General features: G+C 45.2%; 1 protein-coding gene and 1 long non-coding RNA gene across 4 annotated transcripts in view; one reads left to right on the top strand and one right to left on the bottom strand.

Annotated features, from left to right (window-relative positions):
• Positions 1-11,928, bottom strand: part of LOC308460234 — a 204,987-nt gene that overhangs the window by 153,596 nt on the left and 39,463 nt on the right. The gene's annotated exons all lie outside the window — the stretch shown is intronic.
• The window catches only part of LOC308460148 (leukocyte immunoglobulin-like receptor subfamily A member 3), a 31,870-nt gene continuing 20,636 nt past the window's right edge, over positions 695-11,928 (top strand). The window contains exons 1-6 of one of the 3 annotated variants that reach the window (XM_080976152.1): positions 695-1,336; positions 1,465-1,500; positions 2,378-2,668; positions 3,191-3,499; positions 3,720-4,022; positions 5,080-5,370. In XM_080976152.1, the coding sequence (XP_080832278.1) occupies positions 1,306-1,336; positions 1,465-1,500; positions 2,378-2,668; positions 3,191-3,499; positions 3,720-4,022; positions 5,080-5,370 (1,261 nt within the window). In that variant the 5' untranslated portion in view covers positions 695-1,305. The remainder of the gene's footprint in view (positions 1,337-1,464; positions 1,501-2,377; positions 2,669-3,190; positions 3,500-3,719; positions 4,023-5,079; positions 5,371-11,928) is intronic. The other 2 variants (XM_080976154.1, XM_080976153.1) reach the window with 2 other exon arrangements.

The raw sequence follows: 11,928 nt of genomic DNA, 5'->3' as shown, positions 1-11,928 counted from the left end.
AGTTCAATTCCTGACATCTCCAAGTACAATACTGAAAGAATCTTGCCTGAAATCCTGCAGAGCTGCTGTCAGTCATTGCAGACAATACTGGGCTCAATGGACCAACTGACTCACTCATTCTGAGGCAGCTTCCTGAGCTCCTTGCTTTGCTAAGTCTGAGGTCTCTCAGTAACCTTCTACTTTTGTTAACGGAGAAAAATCGAAGGAAGTAGATTAAAATTTGACTTTCATTTTATTTTAATGGAAAGATTTCACTACAATCAAACCATGATTTGGAAGTCAGGGAGAACTCTGGTTAATCCAAATGGAAATGGAAGCTTCTAATATCCTACCTGACAAAAGAAGAAGAGGAGTTTGGATTTGATATCCCGCTTTATCACTACCCGAAGGAGTCTCAAAGTGGCTAACATTCTCCTTTCCCTTCCTCCCCCACAACAAACACTCTGTGAGGTGAGTGGGGCTGAGAGACTTCAGAGAAGTGTGACTAGCCCAAGGTCACCCAGCAGCTGCATGTGGAGGAGCGGAGAACCTGGTTCCCCAGATTACGAATCTACCGCTCTTAACCACTACACCACACTGGAGGAGGCACAAGAGCCTGAGGCTTGCTGCGGTTCTTTTATATAGAAGAAAACCATGAATGTCAGAGCTGGGCCTAGGACAGCATCAGAGTAAGACAGAAATAAGTATTTGAGAGCTGATCATTCCTCTGCAGTGGGGAGCCATCATAACTGCAGTCCCAATGCCTCTGTGGAGCTTAAACTAACAACTCACTCACTATGTATCTCTGAGTCTGTACAGAGGGACACACCACCAGGTCTCCTAATTGTTCCTTAAATGTGTTTTTTTGATCAACAGGGTCCAAAGTGACAGCATAGGCACAATATCTTTGGGGAGGAGGCAGTAAGTGACCAGAGCTTGAATTTGCCATGATGTACAACTGGGCATACTAGATTTCTTTTGCCCCAACAATACTGCTGACATGCTCTCTCTCTCTGAGACCTAGAAAAATTAAAAATAGGAGTTGTGTTCCATGCCAAACACTCAGCCCTTCACTTCCTCTGGTTTTGCAACCATCAGATAGATGCAAACTACTGTAATAAGGGATGTGGTTGGTCAGGCAGCCATGGGAACGGAAGAAGGACAACAGCACTGGCCGATCAGAGAGGAGTCATTTGTTCTGGGGAAGAGCTGCATCACAGAACATTGCTGGGTTTCAGCAGCAACAGCCTCCAGCTGAGACCTTCACTTGGGAGACAGCAGAATAAGGAGCAAACAGAACAAACATCTGGCTACAGAAGCCAAGCCATGAAATTCCCTTCCAGCATCCTCTTTCTAGGTTGGTATCACTCCTTGGAGCGCAGTGGGATCAGAGTGTTTGCAAGAGCAGGTCTGGGAGATTGGAGGCCCGGCTTCCATTTCTGTCGCTCAGATATCTGGACTCTAAATGGATCCTCTCCTTTCCAGGGTGTTGGCTGACCAGGCAGTGGCAGATCTCCAGAGGTGAGTGTCAGTCAGCCGTGAGAATGGTGATAAAAAATAGGGGGTGAGAAGAATGGGAACTACATGCCGTAGACTCCTCCAACCAGGACTACTTTTCTCATGGTAGACTTTATCTGTCTCATATTCAAGGCTTTTTTCCAGTCGGAACTCAGTTCCGGCATCTTTTAGGTGGGGGCAGTTGCCATTATCAGAGAACAAGGGAGGCTTTCATGGTGATTTCCGGTACCTCTTTTTCTAGAAAAGTTGAACTGCCCTTATTTATTTGTCTCTAGACAACCTGTCAAGGAAACCGTCCTCCCAGTTATCCACTTCAGTTTATTTCTCTTGGGTGCAAGGTCTGTTTAGACACAGGGATCCTTAGTCTTGCCCCTCCCACTGTAAACATCACTAGATACTAAGGGAGAACCTTCTCTTTCATTGCCTCCTGGCTGCATGAATCACAACTGGCACTGTCCTGCCTGTCTCCTGTGTCTTGGCTTATGCAGGAGAGTGAGCAACCGAGTGCCATAAAGGACCTTAGGTTCTGGACTCTTCCACTTCCTCTCCACCCTGTCCTCCTCCAATGTCAACAGGGAAGGGGAAGTTAAAGAGCCCTCCCCCTCTCTCTGCTATCTCAGAAGTGAGTCATTGGTTGAAGGCTATATTGTTGGCCCTACAGCTGTTGCTCAGTTCAAAATATGATTCCTACTTCTTTAGAAAACAGGATGGTGATGAGGAATATGTGAAAATATAGATATATGTCAATTGGAAAATGTTACTGATTAATATATGTACCACACTTTTGTGGATTTTGGTACCCTGATACAAGTCTACTACAAGTTTCCCATTACTACTGCTCTGCCTTCCAAATCTCACTCCTGTTATCTTTCTTTCCCAGGACAGCTTTATCGGAAGCCTTCCATCTCAGTGAGACCAAGTCCTCAGGTCATCCTAGGTAAAGATATCTATATCCACTGTGAGACTGAACATAACTCAGAAGCAACCTTCTTTCTTGTCAAGGAAGGGAGTTCAGCGGCTGTGGATTCTAAGACTGCCTCACATTATACAGATTTCCCCCTTTCTAATGCCAAACATGTAGAACCCAGTGGCGGGTTCTACGAGTGCAAATATTGCTTTAATGAAAATAAATGCTCAGAATTCAGCGATAAAGTTTATGTCAACATAAGAGGTGAGAGTTTTGCTCTGTCCTTAGACCTATTCATGTGCAGGGCATAGTTACGTTGAAAGCAAAGCAGTTTCTCGTTTTAAGCCCTAACCCTAATGTCCCTACTCCTTCAGGCAACAATCACATGTTACATGTGGTTGTCTGCAGAGAATCCAATGTGTGGACACACATGTAAGGACTCTGCGTGATTGTGACTGGTTACATATGTCTAGGTGGGAATGTCTCTGCAGACAACCCCATGGAGCACATGGGTGTTGCAGAAAGACAGGAGGGGGCCATCCTGTGTCACCATTTGAGGCAAAATGGGAATGTGCCACTCCTTGCACGCCCCCCACTTCCGTTCCTGCCAGAATGCCCCCTCCCTTCTTGCCAAATGCGACAAGAGTCAGGCCGTTGCACATGGCATTGCCACTCATCTTCTCTGTCCCAGGTGAGCAGATATTCCAAGAGCAAGTTTCCTATTTTACAGAGTGACACAGTTGCAGATGTTCCACCTTCTGAATATCAGCCCTCTTTCTTTTCCAGGAGACCTTTCTCCAAAGCTTTCCATCTCTGTGAGTCCCAGTCCTCTTGTCATCCCAGGGACACGATTCTACATCCACTGTACAAATGAATATCATAGAAATGAATACCGTGAACAAGCAACTTTCTATCTCTTCAAGGAAGGGACTCCGGGGCATTTGTTTTCTGGGACTGATTCATTAAGTCCTGCATTTCTCATTCCTAATGCCAAGCAAACAGATGGAGGGATCTACTGGTGTTCATATTGCTTCAGTCAAGACCAAGTTCAAAAATGCTCGGGTTCCAGCGACAGAGTTCACGTCAACATAACAGGTGAGGGCTCAGCTCCATCTTGGTGTGCCAGTTTCACAAATGATACTAAAGTGGAGGTCAAATTTATTGCATCTTCAACCAGAAGGAAATGATGCATTGCCTAACATATCTCTCATTCTCTTTCTGTATTACATTCCTAGAAGATTGTAGTTCTGCCTTCTGCTGAATGTTGGAGTTGCACCAGCCCTTAAACATCCCTCTTCTTCTCTTTCCCATTCAGAGCATTTCTATCCCAAACCTTCCATTTCAGTGAGTTCGCATGAAATAATTGCCCTGGGGGAAAATGCAACCATCCACTGTAAGAGTGAAGAGAACCCAATGGCAGAATTCACTCTGCTGAGAGAAGATTCTTGGGGTAACCGTGAGATCCAGAAGATGGAACCAGGCAGTATTTTATTTCCCATTCTCAATGCTAAACGAACTGATGGGGGGATCTACTTTTGTACCTATTGCTTCCAATCAGACTTGGACTTCAATCAGCGATGCTCAAACTACAGTGACAGAGTATACATCAACATAACAGGTGAGATTCTGTCTTGGGTTGCATCCACACCAAAGACCCTTATACCACTTTAGCAGTCATGGCTTCCTCCGTGTAGTTTGGGAACTGTAGTTTAACCAAAAGGTTAAAGTCTCTGTCAGAGAGTCCATTGCCAGCCTGATGAAGCAGTTGATGGTTCTGGCTAGGACTTGGCTCAAATCCCTATTCAGGTGTGAAACTCACTGGATGAGATTCAAGCACACTCTGGTTGTGAGGACAAAATGAGGTAAAGAACCATTATGCTGGCTTGAGCGTCTTGGGATATAGTTGAAAAAATAATGATTAATTAGCTAATTACATGTCTTAATATATATTAATATACTGTTGAGAAGATGTATGTTTATATGCTGTTTTATATTTTGAAAAGCAGAGGCACTCAGGTTCATAGTCAGTAATCCAAGTTAACATATTTTTGTTAGGGTTGCAATGCATTATTTTGGAAGCTGCAGCTTAGATAGATCTGCCTTTAAGTCTCTGTTAAATCAAATTTCTCATCTGCCTTTCCTTCACTCCATCACCTGAAAATGAAGGAGAAATTGTCAAATTTTTTGGCTGATTATATGGCATTGGCACATATTGTCTCAGGCCTCTGGTGAAGACCAATGGTTTGACTCAGTATAAAGCACATTTTCTTATGCGCTCTGTATTATTTATTCCCCAGCTACTGGTTTTGATTGGGCAGGGATAATATTCAGGGACTAGCATATGTTTCAGCCTCCCTTCCTGCCCTCTAGCTTCAGAGATTGTGATTCACCTTGCCCATACTTTCAAACATGTCTTTGCACCATTAAGGGGTAGAAAGATGGGGGGGGGGAGAGATGAAGCTGAAATAATTTGGAAGATAAAGTATTTGGATGCTACTCTCTTTGCACACTATACCTGTACATTATATCCAATACATGTCAATTGAAGGTGATTTTGTGCATAGCAAAAAGGTCTTTTGATCTGATGCAAATTAGCAGGATGCATTACATGCATCACAAGCAACATGTCTCAGTCCTTTCTTGGCTGTTTTTTTCTTTCTTTTTCCTAACACTAGATCCCTGGCTTTCTAAACCTTCTATCACTCTGACACCAACACAGCAGATTTCTACTGGGATGAATGTCAGCATTGAGTGTCAGGGGGCAAAGAGTTATGTGACCTTCTCATTGTTCAAATCAAACAACCTGATAGCATCACAGGAGGCAGAAGGAAACAGAAATGCAACCAAGTTCTTTTTCTCTGAAGTGAGGTTGGAGGATGGAGGGAGCTACACCTGCCGATATCACCACATAGGATTCCCCTTTCGTTGGTCAGAGTCAAGTGACCCCATGGAACTGGTTGTGACAGGTGAGGAGCTTCCATAGATCTTTCTCCCACCTTTCTCCTAACTCTCACTCTCTGTGCATGAGCTCTAGGGATTATGGCTGTCAAAGCCAAATACCACCCTAGGTGACCTTGAGCCACATGACAAGGAATGCAGGAACTGGGCGTTTGGGTTTGCATCAGCAACGGGTTACTAGAGGCAAGATCAGAAATGAAGATGATTGCATCCGAGGTGAGGTCCATGGGAGATGGAGGTACATGGAGATAGCAGGAAGCCCACCTCAATATTCACTTACTTGGGGCATAGAAGAGAATGTAATATGGCTTTCTGCACTTGTGTCATGTAATCATTGGTTGGAAGGTCAATATCTTGGGTTGGCCCTGCATCCTGCTGGAGAATACGTGTGATTTAATCAACCATGATGCTGGGACCAGACATGTGGATCATTCCAACTTCAAAACAGGTGCTCTCCTTTCTGGCATGGCAGCAATTACCCCAACCAATTTGCTGTGCTCACCGGATTGCTTCATCTGCCCATATTCCCAGTGTAAAGGAAATTGTGTGTGTGTGTGTGTGTGTGTGAGAGAGAGAGAGAGAGAGAGAGAGGGAGGGAGAGGGAGAGAGATGGACGGATGGATGACATACACACCATTTAAAGCACACGACTTATTCAAAAGAATCCACAGAACTGTGGTTTGATAAAGATGCTGGGAATCCTAAGTCTGTAAGGAGTAGACTCTGTGAAAACCAAGGCATTCCTAGGATTATTTATGGGAAAGCATGGTGCTTTAAAAGTTCTTTAGCTTTGTGGTGTGTGCACAGCCAAAGACAGTGGGTGTCCATACTGTGCAGTAGATAGAAAGCTTTTTTCGTAAGAATGACCCCCTGCAGAATCAGACCCAAGGCCCATCTGGTCCAGCATTCTCGTCTCAGAGTGGCCACCCAGAAGCTTATGGGAAGCCCACAAGCAGCTTAATGCATGCAATAGCCCTCTCGTGTGCATGAACTTCAGCAACAGATGTTCAGAGGTATACTGCCTGTGATGGTGGAGGTATAGAACATGCATGGCCACCATGACTAGTCCAAATGCCATCCTGAGTGACGTGGCTAAGGGATACATGTATGGGAACTGGGAGGCGGTCTTGTGGAGGTTCATTGATAGATCCAAAGGCCAATAAGAGGGCCATTCCTAATAGCCACTGGACATTGCACAATAAGCATTAGTAGCATTCTAACTGTAACCTGGTTTTACAGACAGATTTGCAGTCATCCTGTGGGCAAGCATTGCAGCTGGACTTTTCCTTCTGATTCTCTTCCTGCTGGTACTTGCCTTTATATTGTACAGAAAAGGCAGAAAGGGTAAGTGGGCCTCTGAATGGACTGCTTTACAATGGCTGAGATTAAAGCATGCAAAACTGTTTTTGTTTTTCTAGCGGTATAGGTTTTCAGTGACCTGAACAGCAAGTTATCTTTTTGCATCTCTAGAGGACAAAAAATTTTCTATGTGTGTTATTTAAATTTATTTTAAAAAGCAATTTAGTTTATGGGTTACCTTGGTAGAAGTTTTTCCAATGCAGAGTGACACACAGCCTCACAGAAACGAAGCAAGAAGTTTTCTCCATCCATGAAGAGAAAGGTCTTAGCCAGCCTTTCCCACCTCAATGCCCTTCTTATGGAAGTTTTTGGATGACAACTCCAGCATGGCCAATAGTCAAGGCTGATAGGACTTGTAGTCTAAAACATCTGGGGGGGGGCACCAGGTTAGGGAAGGCTGGTCTTAAGAGTTAGGCTACATGGGGAGGGAGCAGAACCCACAAAGCTGCTCTGAAACAGATTGGGCCAAGAATCTCATGCTCTCTTTCTGATCTGCAGGTTCCACGGCCCACGAAAGAAGCCAACCACCGAACACAGTAAGCTTTCCTAGCAACAAAAACTTCCCCGTAAACAAAAACCTTTATGACTGTGGACATCCTGCCAACCTCCTACACTCCAGGCCCTTCAATCTAAGAAGGAAAAAAGAACATCTCTGCCAGTGTGGTGTAGTGGTTAAGAGCGATAGACTCGTAATCTGGTGAACTAGGTTCGCGTCTCCGCTCCTCCACATGCAGCTGCTGGGTGACCTTGGGCTAGTCACACTTCTCTGAAGTCTCTCAGCCCCACTCACCTCACAGAGTGTTTGTTGTGGGGGAGGAAGGGAAAGGAGAATGTTAGCCGCTTTGAGACTCCTTCGGGTAGTGATAAAGTGGGATATCAAATCCAAACTCTTCTTCTTCTTCTAACCAATTTGGTGGAGAAAACAGGCCACAGAGACAGAAAAAGATACCATCTGTGAAACACTTCAGGTGTCAGACCGAAAGCTGCCATTGGCAATTATAACCTCTGGATCCCAATAGGGGTGTGGTTTTATTCATACATCTCTATGTGAAAGTCCTAGGGCACTGTCAGGATTCAGTGACAGTGTATAAAGCAGCTCAGTTTAATACCAGAAGTTTCTGGAGAGGGCAGCTGCATTCCAAATGTACCCCTTTAGCCTTAGGGTTGCAGAGTTATGTCAAAAAAAAAGAAAGTGTGATCCTGTCCGGCAACATTCTATTTATTTTTTAGCAGTAGGCTCATTTGACTGTGGGTGTGCAGGCATGTGCAGAGTGTAACACTCATCCTCTTGAGAGCTGAGTGGCAGCCCCAGGTGCAGTGGCGGAGCTTGCCGCTCCTGCACCCAGAGTGGCGGGGCAGGGCGATCCTCCCACAGGGCGGGACAATCCTCGGGGGGGGGTATCCATTCACGGAGCAGCAGCGCAATCCTCCCAGGGGGGATTTTGTCACCCCCCTCTGGGATGGCACCTGGGGCAGAGTGCCCCCACCACACACCCCTTCTGATGCCCCTGCCCAGATGCCATTTGCTCCTCTCTGGAAGTTGCTGTTCAAATTCCTGTCATTTACACATTCTTATTCATCATTCCCATTGTCCCTCTAGAACAGGGGTAGGCAACCTAAGGCCTGGGGGCTGGATGCGGCCCAATCGGCTTCTCAATCCGGCCCACGGACGATCCGGGAATCAGCGTGTTTTTACATGAGTAGAATGTGTGCTTTTATTTAAAATGCATCTCTGGGTTATTTGTGGGGCATAGGAATTCGTTCATCCCCCCCCCAAAAAAATAGTCCGGCCCCCTGCTGAAAAAGGTTGCTGACCCCTGCGCTAGAAGATGTAGTGGCAGAGACTGAATGCTAAATATCTCCCTCTCCCCCCCCCCCCCCCATAGCCCCTGGAATCCGACAGCAGAGAAGACCCTGATGGAGTTTCTTATGCTGCCCTGAACCACGGGGCCCTGAAATCCAAACAGGTACCCGATGCTGACAGGATCCCTGAAAGCTGTACTTACGCAACATTGGCCCAAGGCAGACCAAAGTAGGACTGACAAGCAGGACCTCTTAGGATGTAGAGACTTCTGGGACCTCGGCTGATCCTTGGTTTGCAGGGACATTTCTAGCAGGACAATGCTTCCTAGTAGAGCCTTCTTCACTGAGAGAACCTGCTGCTCCCACCAAAGAGCTGGGCACTCCAAATATGTATGTACTCTTCTTCTTTGACCACTGACTACCTCCTTTCTGTAGAGTTCTTCCTTAGGCTCCTGGCTCACTAAGGCGGTTTGCCCCTGCGGTTGAGAACATCGCCTAATCCAGGGCTGAGAATCTTCAGCACTACATTTTATCATATGTGGTGGACATCTAAGCCAATAAAAGTTTTCTGGGAGATGATATATAATGAAATAGAAAAAAAATGTTTAAAATAACTTCTGCTTTAAAAAAACCCCAGAAGCTTTTCTATTAGGAATTATAGGTACCGACATTTCAAAAGATCAGAAAAGACTTTTTACGTATGGGACAACAGTTGCTCAGATGCTATTAGCCCAGAGATGGAAAGAAGACAAAGTCCCTGCCTGGAAAGCTGACTGGAAAGCCCAGGAACCAAGAGGACAAAAACTTCAAAAAAAGAATGGAGTGGGGGAAATTATAGTTTATGTAGGAGACCACTGTAAAATGATGGATACATTAGCAAGATTTTAATCTCACTTGTAATGTAACAGATACCTTGGATAACATAGATTGATACAAATGATAGATTATGCAATAATATGCAGATTTTAATGTTGATATTAACACCCATGGAGGGGGTGGGGTGAAGCCGTGAGATTCAGAGTAATCTCTATATATGAATATGTATTTGGATTGTTATACAGTGGTACCTTGGTTTACAACCATAATCCGTTCCTGTTGTAACCGGTTGTAACCCAAGGTGCGCTTTCGCTAATGGGGCCTCCCCCCCAAAAAAGGGTTGTAATCCCCCCCAAAATGGGTTGTAATCCAAAAAAAGGGGCACACACTTCCGGGTTTGATGTGCTTGTAATCCAAAATGGTTGCAAACTAAGGTACCATTGTAATTCTATATTTGTAAACTAAAATAAAAAATATTTCAAAAAAAGAATCTTCAACTCTGTGGATTGAATACTCTGTACTCAGATTCCCAAATGCATGTTTACACTGCTAGCCTTTTAAAAATTGTCTTTTTATTAAAACCTGGGCATCTATGCTTAGGTCTGAGCCAGGAGCACACTCAAACTGCAAACCTGCGTCTTCAGGCGGAGTGTTACCCCATCCAGCACAAACCGAATCCCTATTCCCTGTCCTGCCTTCTGACTGACTGTCAGGGGCTGGACTGGGGAGGACTGGTGGGGGCTGCTCCCCCTTCTCCTGAACCTTCCCGAGACCAGGAGGACAGTGTCGATTTAGAGCAGTGGTTTGCAGAAGGGCATAGTCCACAGTCTGCAGAGGGCAGAAGCTGGGAAATCCTAGAAGAGGAACAGCAGGAAGAAAGGGAAGCCGTGGGAGAGAGGCAGCCGACAGACTCATTGTCTTTGGAAAGCATTCCTGAGCCCCCCCTCGCCCAGGACTAGGCGTGCTGCGAGAGTAGCTGAACAGAGAGCTGAGAGACAGAAAGCCCAGACCAACCGGCATGAGGATGACGTGGTATGAGAGAGACGAAGGGGGTGGGACTTTACTTGGAGCGACACCATTTCTAGAGAGAGAGACACATCCCTTTGTCTCTGACTGTGATTGCTGAATAAACTAATTGGTCAGAACTCTTCTTTTCCTTTATCTGCTTCTTTGCTGCCACCATGGGATTCACTGAGGCCTTGACACTGACCAAGAGCACCTCAGTCTTGCCTGGACTAAGTTTGTTGGCCCTCATCCAGTCCTTTAGTGATGACAGACTGAGCTGAGAACCAAGAAAGCTGCTTTGGACTTGGGCAGAAAGGAGAACTAGAGCTGGGTGTCGTCAGGCTGCTGGGGACAACAACCCCCCAAAGTCCAGGTGACCTCTCCCAGTAGCTTCATGATAACATTTTTTTCCGTGCAAAAAAGAACAATAGTGATTGTTGCATTTAGTTGCTGTTTAAAATTCACAATAGGAAGCAGATTAAGACTGAAATCTTAACCCCACTTACCTGGGAGTAGGCCTCACTGAATGAATTAGGATTTATTTTTTAGGTTAGCATAATGTAGTTAGTGCAGGCCTAACGGATATAGGGTGCCTTTGGCAACAAAATACACTTCAGAAGAATAGGGGGGGAATACCAGTATATATCAATGAATATCTAAACAATTTATATTGCAGAGCCATTCATGTATCTATTTACACATATATGTGCGCCCTTATTTTTTTAAAAAAAGTCTGTGATAAAGAACAAAGATTGAAACCTTTCAGTGCAAGAGTCAGTGCCAGAGTGGCGGTTGAATGTATGGCTAGAAGGACATCCACTTGGTTGTTTGTTTTGAACAGATTCCCAGGATCCAATGCACAGTAGCATTATTTGGCACAATGCTTCTTGGTCGCTGCCTCTGGCTGACTCATGAGTCAGATGACAGATGATGCCACTACTTCTTCCCTTTTAGTCTGGAATTTTTTCAGACTCGGCTTGTGACAGCTTTTTTATTTTTTGCCCTGTTCTTGCCCTCTTGGTTTCCACATGAGCCAGCTCCCCCCTACTTCTACTTCACTTGGATAGTTGTAGAGATAACATACTGAGCTACAAGGGCAATTTTGCCAGATTTCTCCCCACCCCGCACTGCACTTCACAAGCAGAAGGCGATGTGAATGACTATGAAGGAGTCAATTTAGATTTCACAAGGAAGAAGGCTGAGCTGCCATATGTCCTCTTTTCCCCAGACATATCCTCTTTTTCATGCGTATGTAAAATGAGAGTCATCAGAGCGATCCATAGTTAAAAGTAGAAGTCGGCAAATGTGTCCTCCGTTGTGGTCTTCAAAATATGGCAACCCTATGACACTCCCCCCCCCCACGTGTTTGAAATTTCCACCCCTACATTCCCCCCTGCCCAGCTTTCCTGACCCCAGCCAGTTCTGAGAATTGTGCCTCTGAAAAACACACTTCCAAGAAACAGCAGACAAGAATCAGGGGGTGGTTGGGTAGAGGCTGTTTGTTTCATGGGAAGATGGGACTTGGGCTACCTTATGTAGGGATGTCTATAGATGCTGGGAGAGGATAGGTTTATTAGATATTA

Source organism: Podarcis pityusensis (assembly GCF_964106645.2).
Source record: "Podarcis pityusensis genome assembly, chromosome: 13".
In the NCBI taxonomy this organism is placed as follows: Eukaryota; Metazoa; Chordata; class Lepidosauria; order Squamata; family Lacertidae; genus Podarcis; species Podarcis pityusensis.
The sequence above is the reverse complement of the archived record's forward strand: the minus strand, read 5'-3'. Positions and strand labels throughout refer to the sequence as shown.